Source organism: Phascolarctos cinereus, unplaced genomic scaffold (assembly GCF_003287225.1).
Source record: "Phascolarctos cinereus isolate Bilbo 61053 unplaced genomic scaffold, phaCin_HiC Scaffold_3;HRSCAF=262, whole genome shotgun sequence".
Taxonomy (NCBI): domain Eukaryota; kingdom Metazoa; phylum Chordata; class Mammalia; order Diprotodontia; family Phascolarctidae; genus Phascolarctos; species Phascolarctos cinereus.
In genome coordinates, this window is record NW_027555736.1 from 10,645,570 (window position 1) to 10,669,260 (window position 23,691).

Below are 23,691 nucleotides of genomic sequence, written 5' to 3' on the forward strand. Positions count from 1 at the left end.
GAATACAAGTCATTCCCCAATTGATAAATGGTCATATGAACAGGCAGTTTTCAGATGAAGAAATCAAAGCTACCTATAGTCATATGAAAAAATCACTAATGACTAGAGAAATGCAAATTAAAATATCTCTGAGATATCACCTCATACCTATCAGAATGGCTAATATGACAGAAAAGGAAAATAATGTTTGAGGGGATGTGGAAAAATTGAGACACTAACACACTTTTGGTGGAGTTGTGAACTGATCCAACCCTTCTGGAGAGCAATTTGGAACTATGCCCAAAGTGCTATAAAACTGTACCCCCCCCCAAAAAAAGGGAAAGTACCTATTGGCACAAAAATATTTATAGTAGCTCTTTTTGTAGCGGCAAAGAATTGGAAGCTGAGGCGATGCCCATCAACTAGGGAATGGCTGAATAAGTTATGGCATACAATTGTAAAGGAATAGCACTGTGCTTGAAGAAATGACAAGCAGGCAGATTTCAGAGAAATCTGGAAAGACTTACATGAACTGACGCAAAGTAAAGTGAGCAGAACCAGTACACAGTAACAGCAATACCGTATGATGAACAACTGTAAACAACTTATCTATTCTTAGCAATACAACGATCCACAACAATTCCAAAGGACTCATGATGAAAACATGCTGTATCTACCTCCAGAGAAAAAACTGGAGGTGTCTGAATGCAGATCAAAGCATACTACTTTTCATTTTCTGCACTTTGTTCAGGCTGGCTTTTTTCCCCCCCTTTGGGTTTGTGTCTTCTTTCACAACATGACTACTGAAAAAAATTGAGGGGAAAAAAAAAAGTCTGGCAATGAGGTGATAAGGGCCTGTAGCAGGGGAGTGGCATGAGAGATACACAGGAAAGATGTTATGAGAGTAGAGACAAGACATGGCAATGCACTGGAGATGTGGGAGGAACTGAAGGTGACACTACAGTTTTGAGCCTGGGTGACTTGGGAGGATAATGGGGCCTTCAACAGTAAGAGGGAAGTGCAGAAGAGAGGAAGGTTTTGGGGAAAGATAATGAGTTCTGTTTCAAACATGTTAAATTTGAGATACCTTTGGAACATCCAGTTTGAGACACCAAGAAACAGCTGGTGAGGAGAGACCACAGCTCTGGAGAGAAGTTAGAGCTGGATGAATATGGTCAGTGACAGAGAATCAGCCTCACAAGCAGGAAGACCTGGGTCCAAGTTCTGCCTGACACGTACCAACCATGTAATACCGGGAAAACACTAGACTTCTCTGTGCTTTGGGCAATGAAGACTATCAGTTGCAAAAAAAAAAAAAACCAAAACCAAAAAAACCAACCCACCCCATGGCAGCTTACTCACCAGGGAATTCCTTATAACACTGCGATCACATGTCCAGTCCCAGCCCCTAACTAGGAAGGAACCTCTTGGTAACTTAATCAGTATAGTACTAAATCTTAACTCACTTTAGACAGTATGGTGATTCTTTTTTTTCAGAATCGGTTCTGAAAAACCGTTTTATTCTACACATCATAAAGTCTCTTATAAATGCAAAAATTCTTTATTTTGGAAAGCAGATGCCTGCAAAACTCAAAAAGAACGTGAGGAAACTGCTGTTCTAGGAGGTGGCTGTTAAAGAAAAGACTGCATACAGTTAGCTAAGGTAGGATTACCTCTCCCTGCCTTTTGATTTCTGAGCCAGTTATTTATTTATTTATGACACTTTTATTTAAAGTTTTGCATTCCAAATTCTGTCCCTCCCCTCCCCCTTCCCTGAGATGGTAAGCAATCAGATACAGGTCACACATGTGCAATCACATGTAAACGTTTCCATGTTAGTTATTTTGTACAAGATGACTCAAATAAAAGAAAACCAAATGGAAGAAAGTGAAAAATCTCAGGCTTCAGTCCCTAGTCAGACAACATCAGGGCTTTCTCTGGCAGTGGATAGTATGTTTCATCATTAATCCTTTGAGACTGTCTTAGATCCCTGTCTTGCTGAGAAGAGCTAAGTCATTCACAGGTGATCTTTGTCACAATGTTGCTGTTACTGGGTCCAACATTCTCCTAGTTCTGCTCACTTCACTACGCATCAGTTCATGTGATTTCTCACAGCACAGTAATATTCTACAATCATACACTACAGCTTGGTTAGCCATTCCCCACCTGACGGGCATCCCTTCCATTTCCAAATCTTGGCCATCTGGTGATTCTTACTACATTGCTGCAGTTCAACCAAGAGCAGTGGCTCCAGTTACTTAAATGTTTCTTCTTTGCAGTAAAGATTGTTTTGTAATTATATTTATACAAATTTTGAGGGTCTCAGTAGTATGTCTCCCAAATATTTTGTTTCAAAGTTATTGTGACTGGTGTTTGTCAGTTCCTCTTTGTTTTTGTTATAGTCCTATAGAAATGTTTTCTTTTTAATGGATTCATTTTGTTTCCTTCTTCTTAACTGAAATTACCAATTATCTCAATTAGTATGCTGGTTTTGTGGGACCTTCTGAGCAAACCATCATGCCATCTGCAAATAGGGAATAATTTCACTTTTCTTTGATGGTGTTTATGCCTTTAATTTCTTGTCATATTTTTACTGCTAACATTTCTAGAAAAATGTTAACATCGCTCTACTCCTGTATTTACTGGAAAAGTTTCTGGTGTTTCTTTATGACAAGTGATGCAAGTATAGAGTATAGATGTACAAAAGTAAAAAAAATAAAAGCACAGACGTATACTCTCTCTCATGTTAAAAAATGATCTTCCTCCATAAGTATTATATTTTGTCAAAGGCATTTGTTAACACCTTATCTTGTGTTTTTGTTTCAAGGTGATCATACTGTCTTCCTAATGTTGAACCATCCCTGACATAAATCCAACTTAGTTACAGTGAATAATCTTGTAGATATATCGGTATAATCTTTTTGTTAGGATTTAAAATTTTTTGCACGAATGATTTTTAGTGATATTGATCTCCAATTCTCTTTCCCTGATTAGCCCTCCATTGCTTAGGCATTATTATCATATTTGTCATATAAAGGGAGTGTTTTCATAGTCAACTATTGAGAATAATTTGCAGAGCACCATATTCTTCATTCCTTTCCAATCTTCCCTTCTCATCCATTTATTCCTTTCCTTTCCTTTTTTCATTCTTTCCCATAAGACCCCAGGCCCGACAATAAGATACTGCTGTGCTCCCATAGTGACACACAATACAGACGACAGTGTGGGTCTCTGATCACATACATAAAAACTTAGCTGTGATCCTCTTGGGAAGACAGAGCAGAAAGGGCCCTGGAGTTGGTTCAAATCCCAGCTCTTGGGGCAGCTAGGTGGCACAGTGGATAGAGCACTGGCTTCAGGTGGAGTCAGGAGGACCTGAGTTCAAATCCGGCCTCAGACACATAACACTTACTAGCTGTGTGACCCTGGGCAAGTCACTTAATCCCAGTGCCTAGCCAAAAAAACACAAAACAAAACAAAACAAAAAACAAACAAACGCCAGCTCTCCTGCCTGAGTGACCACGAGGGAACTACTGTGGAAAATAGGTGGCATACTGGAGACGAAACCAGACTTGAGCTGGAGCCCTGCCTCAGCTGCCTGCTAGCAGCGTGACCCTGGGCAAGTCACTTATCCTTTCCCTGCTGGTTTTCTCATAGGTAAAATGGAGATGATAATACCTCCCCCTTAAGGTGGCTGTCAGGTTCAAACGAAACATTTCATAGATGAGGAAACTGAGGCAAACAGGGTTCAGTGACTTGCCCAGGGTCACACAGCTAGTAAGTGTCTGAGGTCATATCTGAACTCAGGAAGAGGAGCCCTCCTGCCTCCAGGCCCGGCACTCTGTGCACTATGGCGCCCCCTAGCTGCTCCATCTGATGTTCCTTTCTTATGTTCTCAAAATCTTTGGAACGGTCATTTTACAACCAATTTATTTCCTCAAAATTCAGATTTAATGTTTTAAGTTTTTGCTTAAGAGGTTTTGAGCCTATTAGATCAAGACTACTGTAAGACAGTGATGGTTTGCTTTGAATTTTATTCGATTTAAAAGAACAGCTGTCATTCACTCACAGCAGCATCAACAGAAAAGATGCTGGGACCAACTTTTAGCTGAGCATGAAACTCATAAGAGAAACACAACAAATGAACTACTCAGCTCCTTTTTCGCTGTACCCTGCGATGATGTCTATGATGAGAAGAGGACGGTTTTAGAGCTAAAAGGAGCCTCGAGGTTTAATCCAATTCCCTGAGGTAACAAGAGCACAACGAATAAAACTTACCTTTCTTCGATCTTTAAGAAGCCTGTCCAAACTCTCTTCATCAATTTTCCCAGCATAATCATAAAAGCTTAAGTTCAAGAAAAAAAGAAAAAGTGAGACAGAATTTACAAACCACTTCTCACACAACACCCCTTGTCAATTAGCTAATGGCCATTAATGCAACAGTTCAAATGCTACATTTCAAATTCCAATGATATTCAAATCAAATGCTGCCTCAGCCCTGGAGTAGGACCTCACTGAAGCTCCATCCATGTGCCCGCCTAGTCCTCCCCTCACTGCCCTCTCTCCCTAGTCCTCCCCACCTCAAACTCCTTTTGGTTGGTAACACTTGAAGTAAGGTAGGGACAATTTCATTTTCACCTTTGAAAAATGAGGCCCATTGCCTGCCCATATTAAGAGTTTAATAAATGACTGTTAAATTGAAACGTACTAAAGTTAGGATGGGGTGAAAGAGAAAAAATGTCAAAAGGACAGCAGAGGGCCACACCAAAAAAGGGTTTGTGTTGAGGTCATTTTACGAGACAACAGTAAATGTTGCACATCTGCTTGAAAGGGCAGAGTAAATGCTCTGTTTTATTCCAACACAAAGATGTGATCAAAGTATCCACACCTATCTGGCAATTTAGGGAGTCCTTCTATCACGCTCCTAGTGTTAGGGGTGGTGATACCCTGAGGAACAAGAGATGGAAACTGGAGGGCGAATCCTCGGTTATTAAAAGTGACCAACAGAAAATCCTTCACGTCCGCACTCATCGTCACCAGCATACCTAGACAGGCTGGCTGCAGTTTGACTCTGTTAATGGAAATGGAGGAGCCTGGGCTGGGCTGCCTGGGCAGAAGGAAGTTCCCTTACTGGTCAATCCCAAGTCAGCCTCCCCCTCCCCATTACTCAAAGGTATTCTGTCCATGTGCGTGTGGTCTCCTACCAGCCGGGCCCCTACAAAGGCCTATTGAACTGAACTGAACCATGGGAGACAGTCAGTAAAGGTCTGCTACACTGAGCTCCAAGAGACAGATTTTGCTAGCTCCATGACCCCAACCCTTGAAGTGAAAAACTGTTTCTCCTCCATGTGTTATCTTAGAAACAAATTATTTTAAATGTCCTAATAATGGAGGGTATGTTTTATCTCAAAGAACTCTTAGATGGAAATTGCTACATCTCACGAATCTGTCACTATTACACAAAAGTTCAGTTACAAAATAGACTATTACAAATCACTGTGTATCTGCTGTTTGCTTTAAATAGCAAAAGCCCAGCACGTGTAACAGTGTCCCAGCTATTCAGTTCAGATTAGGTTAAAGTGCGGGCCTTCCTGGCAGGGCCTCCTGAAGCAGCGTGAGCTGTGCTCCTCCAGCCAGGTGTCCTGCCAGCTCTCGGGGGCTCCTCCAGAGGAGGGTTCGGCTGTTACAAGGACAATAGGTAGCTCCACACAGAACCTGCTTGGTCAGGAGCTGCCAAAACCCACGCCATAGGGAAGCTCCCAGGAAGAGCAAGAAGAAACGCCATGGACACTGGGAAAGAAGCGTCCCGAGAGCCTCGTGTCCCAGGGACAGCAAGGAAAGGCTACCCAGCCAAGAAGGAGTCCTTAATTTCTGAAATATACCACAGGGAGCTCTCCTCTCCTGCTTGGTACCTGCATGACCTTAGACCAGTCACTTCCCTTCCTGGGCCTCAGTTTCCTCATCTATAAAACAAGAAGCCCATTCATTCAATTAAACAATTTCTAGGGTCTTTTCAGCTCTAGATTTCTGTGATCTTATGATGACGGGTAAAGAACTTGCTGCCAAAGGGCTAAGTAAAACCTCTGGGTCCAGGTTAAGTCCGCATGCATTCTGCAAGGGTGTCCCTAGCTCAGTAACCAGGGGCAAGTCCCCAGTAGAAGATGAAAGGGGACACAGGCCCCAGACCACCTGGGGAGGCTGGAGGAAGCCACACGACAGTGTGGCCAGTTGGGGAGTGCAAGGTTAGCTTGGTCATCAGGTCAAACCTTGGGGCTAGATGTCATAGGAAAAGGTCAAGGCCAGCTTGGTGGCCTATGCAGGCCCCTGGGGAGGGAGTGGGGAGAGAGCTGGTCCAAACTGCTTGGCTGAACTGGGTCAAGGCTAGAGGTGATACTGTCATGGCCAAGGGACTAGAGATCTTAAGGCAAGGCAAGGGCTCTGGAAGGGTACTAGGGTACATAGCTTTTAGAAGGCTGGTGGGACAACCAGGGAAGAGGCCCTGGAGCAGAAGCAGGGCTGGCATGGTGGTGAGGGGCACCTTCGTGGGTAAAAGGCAGGGGCCTTTTCATCTCTCACCCTCTTCCCTCTGGGTGTTTCTCACATTCTCTTCCATCTGCTTCTCTCTCCCTTCAAATGTCTCTAGGTCTCCTCCCTTCTCTTTCCCCATCTGTCTCTCCTTTAGCTGACCATAATATGGAACTGAAATATATGTAATAGATAAGACAAAAAAAGTGTTATGCTCTCTCTATTAACTTTAAAAGGGTGGGTAAACAAAATCATATTTCTAACAAAAACAAAATTATATAGAGTTTTTACTTCTGTGTGGCACTAAAACGGATTTTTTTTCTCCTTTATGGTTCAATAGTGTTGGCAGAATAAAAGCTCTTCCCCTTTTCTGAAGATTAATCTTCCCCTGACTGAAAGATGATTTCTTCCACCTCCAATAACCTTTCCTTCTGAACAGGGACTCAAAGAAACATCACCTACAAAACCGGCGAGCTAGGCGGGGCTCGAGGGATCATCTGGAATGCCACCGACTGTAGGCAGGGCTCGGCTCCTGCAGACCATACAGCACAGGCTGCTAGAAGGCCTGTGCTTGTCCCCTGAGATCTCGGCCAGGCCACATCACTGCCTGGGCCTTGTTTTCCTCATCTGTAAAAGGAGGGGTTGGGACAGGGTGGTTTCTAAGGACCCTTCTATCTCTAACTCCTAGAACTCCATAACCAGCTGGGCCTCAACTCACCCAGGCTCTAACCAAGCAGGTTTTAAACGTGAGCTACGTGCTATGCCATAAAGAGAAGAAAGACAACTTACCTAAACAGCTTTGGACAAGGTTCATGATTATGGATTTCTGGAATTAGAGAAAAGATAACAGTCATTTCAGTTAGTCACGAAAGAGGACAAGGTGGCTAGAGAGAAGCCCACGTCCCTTTGAAACAGAAGTCTCAGGAAACCAAAGGGACCTTATTCTGTTTCCTACGTACTGACAAAGGGTGCCTAGCAAAGTGAACGAGGGTTCCAGCTACCTTGGGGGAAGCAGTGCCAACAAGCAGGATCCCCAAGTTCAGTCAAGGCCCATCTGGGTCATTTACAAAGACGGGGCTACCTCCTACCTACCTGCACTCAAGAACATATTTTCACTACAAAAGTCACCAAGGTACTGAAGCACCCCTTTCTGCATTCGAGGAGTACACACTGCCAGCAGCCTTTCACCTGCCATCCAGGGACTTGTGTGCCTACATTCAATCACAAGCAAAGTCATCCTAGGAGAGTGGCAGGAGCAAGGTGTTTGGGGAAAGGAGTAAGCACCTACTGCGTGCCAGCCACTGTGCTCGCAGTGCTTTATAAACATTATCTCATTTGATCCTCACAACAACCCTAAAGGTAGGTGCTATTATGATCCCCTTTTCAGATGACAAATTGAAGCAAACAGGGTTAAGGGACTTGCCCAAGGTCACCCATCTAGTAAGTGTCCGAAGCCTCCAGGCCCAGAACTGCACTCACGGCGCCCCCAGGTGGGTTTCAGTTCCAGTTCTACCACCTGCACCTAGGTTACCTTGGAGAAGTCACCTAACCTCTCTGGGCCTCACTCTCTCCATCTGTATTTTGAAGGTATCATACCAGATCTCATTCCTAATGCTGCAATCTGGTGGTCAATGGCATCCTTCAACAGATAGAAATGTTCAAGAGTTCGATGAAGCAAGAACGTAACTCAACTGCTCTTCCATTTTTTTTTAAGGCAGTTGGGGTTAAGTGACTTGCCCAGGGTCACACAGCTAGTAAGTGTCAAGTGTTTGGTCTGAGGCTGGATTTGAACTCAGGTCCTCCTGACTTCAGAGCCAGTGCTCTATGCACTGTGCCACCTAGCTGCCCTTTTTCCATTTGTGACTAAACAGAAATGATGGGGGAAATGTTCACTTTGGAAACAGGCCTCTGTAAGGAAATCTCCAATGGTGGGCCTGATGTTATGAAGGACAAAACAGATTCCTCCTATTTGAGGGACATTAACCATCTCAGACACAGTGAAACAGTGAGTTAGCAGACAGAGCTTTACTGACTTCAAAGGAAAGTGAACAGACTTCCACCTTGTCAAGAGGCTCAAGTGCTGTGTTTCTGCATAAGTAACCCCAGCCAGCTTGACCGTGATTCCATCTCACACATTCTACAGTGGAATGACTCATCACTTGCTGTCCAAAGAGCCAAACCCTCTGCGTTCAAGACCGCAATTGTAGATCAGAGTGAAACTTAGGGGCTCAAGTATGATGGGTTCCACTCTAGCTTCGCTGCCCAAAAAGACTGTGTGTGAAAATGTCGTCAGTCTAGAAGTAGCAGCTCTTGTCATCTTTGGCTAGGGCTGCGGTATTGCAGCCGTGGAAATTAATGAAGAAACAGCTAATTCTTTTCAAGCCCAAGACACCATTTCTAATCCGAGTCTTGCACGCTGCATGTAGCCCTAAACTGTGCACAAATCACTTGCAAAATAAAGCCAATTAGCCCATTTTGTGCTGTAGTCCTGTTGTTGCGCACCCTAGGAAGATCGCCTTCTGTCTTCAAGGACAGGAGATGTGCTTCGGGAAAACCACCCCAGAGCTGATGCTGAACTTGAAACACCTTTTTGTCACAAACTAGATCCACTAGTTCCTTTATGATTGACAAACAGGTTAAAAATGTGCTGGAAATCCAGAGCTCTACAGACCACTTGCCCAGAGACTTCCTCCACCCCCCTCCTTTAGACCCTGAAGGCCCAGCAACAAGGTCACTAACCCTAGAGGGGCTGCATAATATGATGGCACTGCTCCAGGGAGAGTCAAGGAAAGTCAATGACGTGACCACTCTGTGAGCAGAGCGCTAACTTCTACGGTCATTCTGCTGCAGGGGCTGGCACCTTTGCAGCCTCCTTTACGCCTCTGACTTTGTGCATCTGCACTGGCCCCATAGGCTCAGTAGGCGACTTTTGAGGGTCCACAGCCATTCTTTCGATTCTGCCGGCTTGCTGGGACGCAGACCTCACCTTCCCAAATCCTTTTCAGTTACTGCCATCTGGTGAACATTTTATTATTTATTATTCACTTTACTTTCATCTCTCTCTCAAACTGTTTTCTCCCCAAATCCTAACCTACTTTGCTCAGCAGCCATGGCCCTTCATCATCTGATTCTAAGTCAATGTTCCAGTCTTATCTAATACACTCCCCAAAGAGGACCACCTACCATTCCCTAACTACATCCCACTCTGCACCTCCCGGCATCCGGTCACCTCTGCAGCTCCACCAGCTGAAATATCCTCTCCTCCCTTCAGCCTTCCCCCAAATAAAAAACCCCACTTCTGGAAAGACTCCTTCCCTCTCCTGAACTCTCAGAACACCCTCTTTGTACCTCTCTTCCATGTTTTATACTTCTATGTTGTATTACATTTGTGAATAAGCCTCATGTCTCCTCCTGGGTGCTCCATTTCTTGAGAACAGATTTGTTCTATTTGTCTTCATAGAGCCCTCAGAACTTACCAGTTGCCTTGTAGTTGGGCACCCAAGGGTGCCACTGTACAAGGAAGACTAAGAACCTTGGGAAACCCCACACCCATAACCATTCTTAAAATGGGCACACCCAGGGATTTAGGGCTCATTCTGTGGTTATCAACAAATTGCAAATTATGTTGATTTATTTAAAACCTATCCCAATAACCTACAAAATAAGTTTTCTTGTTCCTCAGCCTCTATCAAGGGGACACAGAATAAGTAAGTGGCACAGTCAAGAGACCACTGGGCTGGGAGCTAAGAGAACCTGAGTGAAAATCCTGCCTCAGATACTTCCTTGCTATGTGACAAGTCATTTAACCTATCTCAGCCTCAGTTTCTCCACCTGTAAAATGAGGATAACAACAGGACCCACCTCCCATCGCTGTGGGTGTTTCCTTCAACATCATGGATCAGAATCTTCTCCTCTTGGCCATCCTGCAGACCCTTGTCCATGACCTTCCACAAACCTGCCAAAGGGAGTAATTGGTAGGGAGGGTCCCTCCAAAGAGCTGCAGGCCTTCCTAGGTCTCCTGACATTGAGTAAGTACTGATGGAGAATGTGGGCTGGCCACCAATTCATTATCCCTTATTCTCTGTGACCAGGTGTCTTTTTTTCGAGGTCATGCAATTTCTTTGAGGATCTGCTTCCCCTATGCCACTCCTGGTTTGTAATGGGATACAGTCTGCTCCCACTGGCCATAGGTCTCTTCACTGCCCTTTGAATGAGCCTAAATTTCAATTCTTCAGACACTAAGGTTTTTCACGACTCAGAGTCCTGTATCACCAGAAGATTATCGGCCTTAAGAAGAGAAGCCTCTGTTTCAGGAAGAGCTTAGGATCATTAACAAAATACTGTAACTTCTCCAAGACAACACAGTTTCTTTCCCTTTTTCAATTATGGGCTTAATTCATCATCCATTTGCAGCAGCAGCCGCTGCCCAAAAGCTACACACTGAGGGACAAGCTTTGTCTGCCGGTCTCATCCACTTGGTTTTTCCTCTCGTTCTGGAAGTTACACGAAGTCCCATCACTTGACACAATCCACACAATGCTGCTCCCAAAGACAAGGCTCTCAGCCTTAGAACTAGAGGGAATCTTGGCACCCTAGGCCAAGTCTCTCCAAGTACAGATGAGAAAACTGGGCGCCAGAGAGACAAACTGACTAGACCAAGGCTATGTCCGCGGTAAAGGAAGATCCCAAGAAGGGAGCCCAGGCCTCCTGCTCAGCTGCATCTGGGATTCTTCCTAAGTGCAGTATGCAGAAAGAAGGTTGTTCCTAGAGGTGCAGGAGCTAAATAATTTGGAAACCTCCTAAATGAACACCAGCCACAATGAAAGTCTGTATTTAGAAGTTCATATTCTGGCTGATTCAAGGTTTTCTTATGCTCTCTCCTAAGGCTGGAGCTGATTCATTTCCAAGCCTCAGACCTCTCCCCACAGGTTCTCACGGTTCTCAGTGTTTTCTGAGAGGATGAGGTCAACAATTAATGATCTGGTGGAGTTCACAGCACCTCTGACAGTCTGTTTCTTTTCTTCCCAGGTCTAAGGGATCATACTATTTGGTCCTAGTTAAACAGAGCTGAAAGAAAGGGTTATTACTCCTCTTTGTCACAGAGGCAGGTCTCACAAGTGAGCGAACCTGGGACTAGAATTAAATCCCAAGATGCCTGAACACTTGGAGAAGCAGAAGTGGCTGTGGCTGTGGCACTGTGTGTGTGTGTTGTGTGTGTGTGTGTGTGTGTGTGTGTGTGTCTACACACGTAGATATGCGTATGCATCTTACAGATGGAAGGGCGTGTGCGCATGCACATGAGCACATGGACACAGAGACAAAGAGAGACAGAGTGACAGGGAAGAGACAGAGAGAGATTTAGAGAGAGCGCACATGCAGGTATGTGTATCAAATCTTCAAAGTTGGCCCTAAGACTGATTGCTAAATCGCCAGGAAAAGACTCTCAGCAAATAAACTAACAGAACGTGAACGGATGAGGGGCTGTACGAAGTGACCAAAGAGACAACGTCAAAGAACCCTGCGCAGTACGACGTGGTGCAGAACCGGCAGAATAATTCACATGAGGATCGCAACACTGTAAAGGAAAACAACCCTGAAAGACTCAGAGGCCCTGATCGCAGCAAGGTCCCCCGACGACCGAGCACGTCTCCAGAAGACCTGCAGAGAAGCACGCTACCTGCTTCCTCCCAAGAAGGGGCGGGAGGACACAGACGCCCTGGGAGTGCGCACTGCCTGGGCGGGACTTGCTTTGCTTGATCATGCATAGTTGTTACAAAGGCTGACTTTCTGAGGGAGGTGGGGGAGGCAAGGGCCTCTGACAGATGCTGCCCACAAGAAAAAGGAGACGGGCCTCTGAAATATTTTAAAGTGCACAGAGGACACTCAGAAGAGAGCACAAGCGAGAAGGAGGTGTGTGAAAAGGACCCAGTGAATTTCTTACGTGCTTCAAAAACAAGCAGTAGAGACTACAGCACAGGTGATCCTCTCTTTGTGTTTGACTTTGCACATCGAAATGCTTGTAGCTTGCCGGGGTTGGAGGGCTTGGTGTCTGATAAGTTGAGAACCAAAAAATTAAAATTCAGAAACCAAAAAGCCTAAGAATGGGGCCTGTCAGCTGTGAGCCCTTTGCTGAGTACCTGACCCTACAGTTCTTAGCTCCGTGGACTGACAGAGCCAGAATGCACCTTAGAAACCTTTTGGCCAAAGCCCTCACGTTGCCAGGGAGTTAAGGGGGGCCCAGGCCGGAATCCCAGCACAGGGAAGGAAGGGCATGGCTGGCACCCTGACGTCGTGCCACAGCGGGGACCCAAGCAAGGGTTTTCTGTCTCCCGGTCCAATGCTGTCTATTACGCCACAGCAACACGCAGAGCAGATTGCTTAGGAATGGGTGTAACCTATAACATCTCATTTAGACCGGGGGTGTCATGGGCATGGTGCATTCCCTTTCCCAAAGCAGATATGCTGCCCCAGGGCCCTGAGAAGCTAAAAGCCCTGGCCAGGATCACAGAACCAGGATGGGCCAGGGGCAGGGTGTGGACACAGAGCTTTCTGGCTCTAGCCACAAAGTCACATTTCCTTTTGTAATACTTGCTAAGCCACATATGCAATTAATAAACACTCCTAGTATTGATTTCACTAATTAAAGGCAGTGAGGTGACACAGATACACAGAGTGCTGGACCTGAAAGCAGGAAGGCCTGAGTAGAAATCCAGCCTCAGACACTTACTAGCTGAATGACCCTTAACCTCTTATATGTCACTTAACCTCTCTATGCCTCAGTTTCCTCATCTGTAAAAATTGAAATAATACCTCCCAAGGTTGTCATGAGGATCAAATGAGATAATATTTGTAAAGTGCTTTGCAAACCTTAAAGCACCATAAGGATACTAGCTATTATCATTATAATTAAATATATAACTTAAATCAGACTAGCAGAACCGAAGGCGACCTTAGCCGTCACTTAGCCCAAACCCCACCTGTAGGGACCCAAACTGGGCAGTGCCATGGAAGAGGTCAGACAATGAGTGACCAAGTCTGGAACCCAAGTCTCCTGACTCCTGATCTCCATGCCCCCTCTTCCCACCACAAATGCCAACATAGATGCTGTTTAAAAACATCTGGTGTGCGCGTTCATGCGCGTGTGTGTGTGTGTGTGTGTGCACACATACATGCACATATGGCACAAATGTATAATTCATGTATAACTCAGACTATCAGAAATGCAGAGCTAACCAGGGCTGTCCAGATTGCCCAGGCCCAACACCGAGTCACACAGGGGACAAAATCTGGACCAACTTCAGAGGTCCCTTCAGCAGCCCATGTTAGAGTCCCATGTTAGAGAAGTCTAGGGAGGCAAACTGCACCCTGCATGGGCTACACTTGTTTCAGGATCTAGCCCAGAACCACAGGCTCTAACTTTAGTCTATCAGTCCCATGCATCAAGTCACTGGGTTGGCAGGTGCACTTTTTAATCCCCAGAAATCTTAAGGCATAAATCGTTAAGGGCACGGGGGAAACAGGAAACATCCAAAGCTCATTTTCATGGAGTTTTTCTTCAAAATAATATGATGGTAGATAAGAAACAAGCCAAAGATTTGACGTGCAAAAACAACCATAAAGTAAAAGTTTAAATGGACTTACCTATTACTTGCAGAAATTCAGTGTTGCTGATTTGTGAATCGCTGATGCTAAATGTCTCCTCTTGTCTTACCTCTCCCAGCAAAAATCCTTCCTAAAAAGTGATTTAAAAAAAAACATGCTGTAGATTCAAAATAAGAATGAAGCTCACATTGTAACTTAATCCACTGTCGTTGTATACTGAATCTTAATTTGTTAAACACAATAATCAAAGCAAGTTCATTATAAATATTCTCTGAAAAACTGAACAAGGTAGCCTGAGGTTCAGCCTACAATGTAACTGGATAGTTGAAAGCAGTGATGCCACATTAGTAAATTTTTAATTTGAAATATTCACTTAAAATGAAAATTACTTGATAAAGGATGAGAATAAGATTGCATTATCTACACATACTTGCAAAAACCAACAGTTCTCCTGGCCATAACAGCTACCACTTTTAAATCATAATTACAAAATCACTGCCAATGAGAAAGGCACAAGAAAAGCTAAGAATTACAAAGAATCATAGGATTTAGATCACAAAAGAGACCTTACAGATCTCTAGCCAAACCCCTCCATGGACAGAGGAAGAAAATGAAGCTCAGAGAGTGCAAGCCGCCCAAGGCAACCTAGGGAGCTGGGTCAGAATTCAAACTCAAGTCTTCTGACTCCAAATCTGGCCCTTTTCCATCATACCAACCCGGCTTTCCTACTTCTAAAAAATGCTACTTCCTCTTCTGACTTGGCTTAGAAAATCAAGACCTCAGCAAATCAACTTCAAAATTTCACATTGCTTGTACAGAAGTTTTGACTTTCATAAGACCAGAATACTTTTTTTTTTAATACATTTGGTGAAAGAGCATTACTACTCTACAAAACTCTGGAACACCTAGTAGGTCATCCCTGGTTTAAGTACTTTGCTCTAGCCTCACAAAGGTTGGAAGACTCTATGAAAACCAAAATAATTTCCCTGCAGAAAAAGAATGAGCCAGCAAGATGTCCAGTGTCCACCTGCTCCTTTGCATGACTGAAAGGTTTCCTAGCATGAACTCCATTCCCAAAAGGAAGCAGGGAACCAGGAAGCTCAAATGAATAGATTTTTACAGTACAGTTTCATGATCTGATCTGAAATAGGGTGAATTTTAGTACTATAAACTGCCATTACATTCAAAACACTTTCCAAACACTAACATAGAAGGAATTTCAATTATTTACTTGTTTGGATTTCAGAGCCACTGTCATTCACCATTAGTTCAGAATACTGAGTATTGTCTCTAATTGTTTGTAGTTTAAGAGCAAATAATTCGATTCACAGTTCAAGTTGTCCAATCAGAAAAACAGTTTAAGCCTTTTAATTATTCTAACCCTTCCAAATTCCCCATGTAACAAACCCTAACTATGAAGAACGACATAAGACAAAAGACAGCTGATCAATAGTAGCTCTCAAGTGGGCTTAGGTTTTTACCTACAGCACCTTGTTCTCAGTGTAGCTTAAACCATTCACTTCCCCCTTGGAAGTCAATTCTGTCCAATAGCTGTGCAACCACAAGTGCTCGTTGCAGAAATACAAGACCTAATCACAATCTCTCACCCTATTTAAGTTTTCACAGACATTCAAGAGAATCAGAAACAGCCCCCCTAGTGTAAATGGTTCCTGATGATGGTGCCTAACAGCTGAGGAGGAGAGTCCAAGGCATCCTATTAAGGGCACATTTGTAGAGCTCTTTCCTCCCAAGCACCCTGTGTGGGTGCAGGAGAAATCACAACCGCTAAGGAGTCAAGCTGGAATGCCTGTTCTGATTCTCACTAGTCTGGTGACCCACGACAACACATTTTTACCTGGGCCTCATTCTCCTCCTTTGGAAAATGAAAACGCCAGACTAGAAGCGTATGGCCTCTGAGCTCCCTTCCAACACTAACATACTAGGCTCCAGGTAAGGAATGAAAACACTATCTCCACTTTACAGATGAGAAAAATGGAACTTTGAAAAGGTTAAATGACTCACCCCAAGTTACTTGACTTTGGAACCACAGAGCTAATGACTCTTCACCTTGTCATTTACCATAATCATCAACCTCATCACATGAAAAGAACAGCATTTCACCATTTCAGCTCACCAATTATACCAATTTCCCATCATTGCCAGACATCTACCAAAAACTCTCTCTATCTGTTCTTTTTGCTTTGATCTAGTGATACAACAGAATACTTCTTTTACAATGAAATACAATGTAAATACTTATTTTACAGTATACACCAGCTGTTTCTTATATTGTAAATGATTTATGGAATCAATTAAGGAAATGTGCTATGTACTGAAGCCAAAATTTCCTCTCAGAAAGATGTTCATCCACTCCCCAGAGGCTATGACTGCTTGTAAACTAAGGAGGCTGAATAAAATGACTTCGAAGTCTCTCTGGCTCTAAGACGTTATTAGTCCCTGACTATCTTTTGTGGGCTGATTCAGGCCCCCCACTTCCCGATTTCACCGCCACCAGCTGCTCTCGGGATCTAAGGCCAGGAAGACCTCCATAGCAGACCAACTCTTTCTTCACAAATGAGGAAACAAGCTCAGAAATCGGCCTTGAAGGTCCTTTCTGGGCTGTACCATTTTTGACTCTGTGACTAACAACTCACGCGGTTACAAAACATTTTCCCCACAATAACCCGTGAGCTTCTGGGAAGTGGTTTAGGTCTCTGTCATCCCCAACTGGTAGCTCGATGCTCTAAGGCCCATTTTATTCCCCAGAAGATCACACTACAGCCGGTTCACCTCCACAAGGCTGCACCTAGTAGATATTGGTTTTTCCCTCTCCTTCCTCCTGCCTCCCTATTTTATCACAAGTTACTTCTCAGCACCTATCAAGGTTCTGTGACTCTTCCCTCTAGGAGCACTACCTCACACGCTTAGGGTCCCATTTTGGGGGGGGAGGGGGGCTTTTCCTCAGCTCTCCAAAGGGACACCCCCTCCTGCCCTTGCACAGCCAGGATTGCACCTATACTTTTTTAAGACTAACAGGTTTCAATTAACGACCACTTTCCCCCAATGGCTAAACCAATTAGGCTGCCGTCATTTTCAGCAGCCTTCACTCCATTACACTGGCAATAAGCATTCACGAGGTGCCTGCAGAAAGGAAAGGACCCCAGAGCCGGGACGGCAGCAGGCTCCGCTCCCGGGGCTCCACGCGTGCTCCTTCACACCCTGAACACCTGTTGCCCAGACTCCGGCGGCAAAGCCTACGGGGAGCCCCGAGCCCCGCAGACCCTCCTCCTCCCAGGAGGGGGTCGTTTGTGGAGGGGGTCTCTCCCCCACAGCCCAGCTTTCACCCCTTCCCTGCATGGGGCAGTGACAGCCGGCCAACCACAACACTGCTCGGGCTTAGGCCCACGAGCACCCACGCGAGAGGCCCCCGGCGAACCTGCAGCCACACACGCCGCTGCGGACACACACCCCGGCATAGACTGGCGGGTGTGGACGTGCACCCGAGCACAGACCCGGGGCGTGGGCACACTCACACCGGTGTGGACACACAAACACATGCATCCACTCGCGACTGTACACACGCACCCGGGCGTGGACACACACACATACACACGGACGCACCCGGGCACAGACTCGCGGGTGTGGACGGACGCACTGACAGACACAGACAGACCCACACACACTCGACTCCCCACGCAGCCCCCCGGACCCGGGCTAGCCCCCGGCCCGGGCGGGGCGGCCTCTCCGCCACCACAGCGGCCGCCGCCTCGGGCAGGGCCGGGCCTGGGCGGGCCCGGGGGGCGGGGCCTGGCCGGGCCGGCCTGAGGGGCGCCTCCTCGGACCCGCGCGGGGCTCCTCCCCGCCTCCCCGGCCCCGGCGGGCACCTACGTGGTCCGCGTCGCTGTTGGCGCTGTGGTAACACACCGCACTGAAGGTGTAGCCCGAAATGGAAGCCGCCATGATGGAGATCGCCAACTCTCCCACGATGCACCTCGCCGCTGGGGGCGGGGGTGGGGGCGGAGGGGGCGCGCGGCGCGGCGCACGCGCACGCGCACACGCCTCTTCCGCCGGCGAAGCGCGCGGCATCCTGGAAAATGTAGTCTGCAGAGGGGTCTAGACCAGGACTCTAGTCGTAAGGGTGGAGACACACGGACTCAGAAAGGTTAGGTAAGCCGGTTGCACTGACTCCGCATTCAGAGGTTTCCTCGCGGCCCAGCGCTCTCTCTAGGCTTGTGGTTCTGGTTCAGCCCCAGGTCTTAAGGCTCTCGTGGGGAGAGCCTCGTGTGTTGCTCGGGTGTAACTCCAGGGGGTAATGCAGGAAAGATAACCGGTGTGTCGATGGGCCCTCTTGCACGCTGAGCCGAGACCCTCACTCTAAGAGCGGTCCTGCCCCCTCCCAGGAAGAAGCCTCCGCTGCCGAGCCAGGACGGCCTCCGAGGGGAAGACCAGCCCCCTGCCCAGCCAGCCCCAACCCAGCCAACACGCCCCAGAAGGGGAGATCATCCCCCCCAGCCAAGATGCCCCCGAAGGGGAAACAAGACCCCTGCCCAACCTTCTGCCCAGCCAGGATTGCTCCGGTGGGGGAAACAAGCCGCTTGCCCAGCCAAGACGCCCTCGAAGGGGAGATCAGCCCCCTCACCCCAAGCCAAGATGGCATCCAAAAGGGAGACCAGCCTCTGCCCAGCCAGGCCCTCTCTCCCCTCCACCCCCACCCCCCGCCCCCCCCCCGCAAGATGCCCCACAGGGGAAACCAAGCCCTTGGCCAGCCGTCTTGGCCCCAAAGAGGAAGACAAACCCCACCAGAAAAACAGAGAACTACAACAGAGAGACCCAGTTAGGTAAGAGCTGTACGAAGCCTCTATCATGTCCTTGTTGAAGAAGACTGCATTTGTGAGCGTAAAGGCATTCCCGGAGCGTGTCAGTCACTTCACCAGCATTTATTAAGCATTTACTAGGTGCCAGGCCCTAGGCTTGGTGGTGGGAATACAAATACAAGCAAAAAGAGACAGTTCCTGCCCTCGGATTTACATCTTAAGGGAAACACAAAGCATAAGGGGGTAAGAAGATATTCTCTCGGGGACAATCCTGGAGGTTCAGTGTTTTTTCATGTTGACTTCCCCATTAGGATGCGAGCTCTATGAATTCGGGGATCGTTTTAGCCTTTCTTTGTATCTCTAGTGCTTAGCACATAGTAGGTACTTAATAAATGTTTAGCGATTGCCATGTTGAGTGGTGGTCAGAATTTGATCCTTACCTGGGGGTTCAAGAGCTATATATGCATGAGAGAACTTTAAGGTGATCTTTAAAGTGAATTACCTATATTTCTGAGCTCTCTAAAAGAGCAAAGAAAGGGCACCACGTGGACCAGGGCTATATTTCTCTTCCGCTAAGAAGAGGAGTCATTTATGTATCCAGTTTCAAATGGCAATTCTCCAGGCTTTGAACAAGGAGGAGGAGGTGGGGTGGAGGTGTAGGCCAAGGGAAGGGCATGCCCCTTGGACTGCCCAATGTTGGTGTTGATGGCTGAGGTGGGGGCAGGCATGCGGACTCTGGGAAGATTTAGCTCCTTTCCAAATTCCTAAGGGAGGAGGGAGTTAAAAAAAAATTTATAACCAGCTTTGTCATACAGTGACACCTTCTGGTTGCATGCAGCTACCGCGAGGAGCCACGAGGTTCCCGAGAGAAGGCACCCACCCCCCAGAATACACGCAGTGCTCTCCCTAGCGAGCCTTGTCTGGCAGAAGGACCTGAGACCTGCTGCTTCTCTAAGAGTGGTCTGAATGAGAAGGCACTGTCCTAATTGGTCCGTTGCAGCCTCCCTTGGATGTTTGCCCTCATGGGGGGGGCATCTTCACTGGGGCTTCCCCCGACTGCTATAAATGTGACCTTTCCCCTGGTGCTCCCGTGATTCTAACCCAAGCCCTTTGGGGGCTCCCATAGCTTGGGCCCTGCACGCCATTAGGACTGTGAGGGATACAGATGGTGTGGGTCCAGGGAGAAAGGGGACGCCCCGTGACTCATGAGCCTCCCCTTGGAGGGGATCTTTAATTCTAGATAAGCCTGAAGGGCAGCTTAGCATCAACAGAGAGGGAAGAAAAGCTGCTACACTTGTCCTGGCCTTGACTGTGAGTCCCTTCTGGCTTTCACATTTTGGGGGGTATTAAACAGAGCCTAGGCAGCTAAGTTGCACAGCGGATCAAGTGCCAGGCCTGAAGTCAGGAAGACCTGAGTTCAAATCCAGCTTCAGACTCTTTCTAGCAGGGCAAGTCACTTCACCCTGTTTGCCTCAGTTTCCTCATCAGTAAAATGATCTGGAGAAGGACATAGCCAACCACTCCCATATCTTTACCAAGAAAACCCCAAATGGGGTCACAGAGAGTTGGACACGACTGAAACAACTGAACAGCAACCACAAAATACAGCCTGTTTTGTGTACAAAGTGCTTACGTGGGAAGTGAGGACCCTTTTATCTTTTCTCTCACATCCGACTCCTCTCCCCTCACACAGCTCCCTCAGTTCAGGCCGTCATCGCCTCTTACTTAGATTATTACAGCAGCCTCCTCCTTGGCCTCCCTGCCTCAACACTGTCATCAGCTAAGTCCATCTTACACATGACAGCCAAAAAGTTTTCTTTAAAGATAGATCTGACTATGTCACTTCCCAATTCAATAATTATTAGCTTTTTATTGCTTTAAGAATCAAATATAAACTCCTCTGTTTGGCTTTTAAAGATATTTACGACCTGGCCCCACTCTATCTTTCCAGCCTCATTAAACATTATTTTATATCCAGACTCTAAGGTCAGCCAAAATGACCTCCATTTCTCCAACTCCAACTCTTTGCATTGGCTATACCCTGTGCTTGGAATGCCCTCCCTCCTCACACTTGCATCACAGAATGCCTTCACTTCCTTCAAAATTCACCTTGAGCACTGCCTTCTATATCTTCTCAAATCATCTGTATCTGATTATCCTGTGTTTTTATTGTTATTTATTCTCTATACTTGGGTAAGGGGGAGGGGATGACTGGCCAAAAGAAAGCCTAGCTAGCTCTTGAAACATATGTGGTTCTGAGGCTGGGCAATATTCTGTGCCTTCTGCCCATCCAGTGCAGAGAAACATGGTGATAAGTGGTGGAAGAACAGCTACTTTGAAGAGAAAGAATCCTTCCATTGACTGAAGAGCCAGTACTGATGATGGAGAGGCTAAGCCACAACTAAAAGTGCATACAAAAGCTATAATTCCTTGCTCTCTTCTACTCTGCCATCTTGGCTCCCCCCTCTGCCCGTGGTGGCTTGCCACTAAGGAAAACTGGCTCCAGGCGGAAAGGAGGGCAGTCATTTCGGCTGCCTTGTGTCCCTAATGCATGTTGCCTCTTCTTTTACATTTATTCCTTCTTGATCTTAGGTGAAATGAGTATCCAGAGATAGAATAGACCAGGTTATGACTTGGTGAGTGTCCAAAGGTTATAGGACCTATCAGAGGTCTCCTCAGCAAATGGAGCCTTGGCAGAGACCACCAGAACAGGTAGCAACTGGAGCTGAGTTCACTAAGGAGCCAGCCCCGAAGAGCAGCCTGCTGCGCTGAGACAAGCAACAACACACGAAGCAATGAACTCAGATAGCACATCCTGTAGGGAGAAGGGATTAACTGATCCACTGGGATGCCACACCCAGCATCCAACTTGGTGGGGATTCCCTGAGAGGAGAAAAGGATTCCAAGGGATAGCCAGGAATCTCGAGGGGCCTCCTACGCATGTGCCTCGGCACCTTTGGGTTTCAGGTTCGAACCCATTCTCCCCAGAGACCTTTGACATGTGCAGGAGGAAGAGCGTGCTCTGAAGTGGGGGAGGGGGAGTGTTTTGTCCAAATATCTTAAACTAGGACACGCTCTCTCCGTGGGAAGTACAGGGGTATTTTTAGAATTTCTGTCCTTGCTACACTTTCTCTTTTGTAAAAGCTGATTAATGTCAACTGCCTGATTAATTTTGAGGGGAGGCAGTACCTTAGATGGGGGCTTGTGACTGATAGTAGATACTCCCGCCCCTCGGGCTTGCCAATGATCAAACCTTGTGCGGTTGTTGATCAGTCATGGCAGACTCTTTATGACTCTTTTTGGGGTTTTCATGACAAAGACACTGGAGGGGTTTGCCATTTCCTTCTCCAACTCATTTTACAGATGAAGAAACTGAGGCAAACAGGGTTAAATGTCTTGCCCAGGGTCACACAAATAATAGAAGTCTGAATCTGGACTTGAACTCAGGAAGATGAGATTTCCTGCCTCCAGGCCCAGCTCTCTATCCACATCGCCAGCACCTTGGCAGGAGTAGTCCTCTGGGGACCCAGCCTGCCAGTACTAGTGGGGGATGGGAGAGCGATTGGGGGTTGGGGTGCAATATGTACATATCGTCTTGTTTCTTGTAGCGGAACACAAGCTCTCTGCAAACGGCAATCTTTCCATTTCTCATTTCTGCATCTTTAGCAGGTAGGACAGTGCCCAACAGTAACAGGTCCTTAATAAATGCTTGTTGGTTGATTGATAGGGACTCAGAGGCCAGATTATTATGTTCCCTGAGGGGGAGGGGAGCACTCTGAGCAGAAACAAAAGACACCAAAGAGCATGACTCGTGAGGACCCCGTGCCGGCAACTGGACCAAAGTGTGGAACTAGAACCTTGGGTTCCGGACCAGGAGTGCCATTGAATACATGTTTATTAAACAGAACCCTAATTCGTGTTTCCAGCCAAGGTGTAGAGCAGCACCAAGGAAGCCAAGGCTCTCTCTAGAGGGCTTGGATCCCCTCTTTCATTCCTTTCTGGATGTTGATTCAGCCCAGCTACACAAACAGATTAACTTCAGTTCTGCCTCCCGTGTTTATCTTCTTGGTGAAGTCAACACTTGCTGGATTTGCTCAACCACTGGGCACTGGGCACAATACACCCTTGTTTCCTGGGAGCAGAAAGTCTTGCAATCCCATAATGAGCTTGATAGTCTTCATATTTTCTCGAAGTCTCAAGATCATCTGTACGTGATTGATGGTTGAAAAAGACTAAATGAACTTAACCTGCTCTTAACTGATGGGGTGCTGCAAGTCTGGGGGGAGACAGAGAGACAGAGAGAGAAGGTTGCCTGAAATGAAGAGCTCATGGATTTTTCTATAGGGGAGTAAGAGGCAATGGTTGCCAAAGTTTTCAAGTTTTCTGTGGTTGCAGAAGCAGGGCAATCTTATTCTCATTAGCCTGCAGAGCCGGGGCAGTTTGGGAGATACTTGTGAAATGAGAGCCAAATGCAACATGTCTTCCCCTTCTTTGAGGCATTCAGTCATTCCCTGTTTTTTCCTACTTCACACATATTTCCTGGCCTCCACTTCTTCATTTCACACATATGTGGAATATCTTGCCTGTTGCCATGTGGTACTTGGAAAGTTACATGAATGTAAGCGGTATAGAAATGATTCTAATATTTTTGTGTTTGACTTTGTAGATCAGAACCCTCCAGCACTGGGTTTCTGCAGGATGAGTGAGTTCAGTCTTGGGTGCTATCCCAAAAAGGGGCTCTTTATTCAGACGGTTTTTCCCCTACTCAGAG

At 46.5% G+C, this 23,691-nt stretch overlaps 1 protein-coding gene across 1 annotated transcript in view; it reads right to left on the reverse strand.

The window, feature by feature from the left end:
• ABRAXAS2 (abraxas 2, BRISC complex subunit) overlaps positions 1-18,109 on the reverse strand; it is a 39,247-nt gene extending 21,138 nt beyond the window's left edge. The window contains exons 1-4 of the mRNA XM_020973601.2: positions 17,995-18,109; positions 14,146-14,236; positions 7,294-7,330; positions 4,258-4,324 (exon numbers count right to left, since the gene is read on the reverse strand). Of these exons, the coding sequence (XP_020829260.1) occupies positions 4,258-4,324; positions 7,294-7,330; positions 14,146-14,236; positions 17,995-18,066 (267 nt within the window). The 5' untranslated portion in view covers positions 18,067-18,109. The remainder of the gene's footprint in view (positions 1-4,257; positions 4,325-7,293; positions 7,331-14,145; positions 14,237-17,994) is intronic.
• Between the last annotated feature and the right edge of the window lie 5,582 nt (positions 18,110-23,691).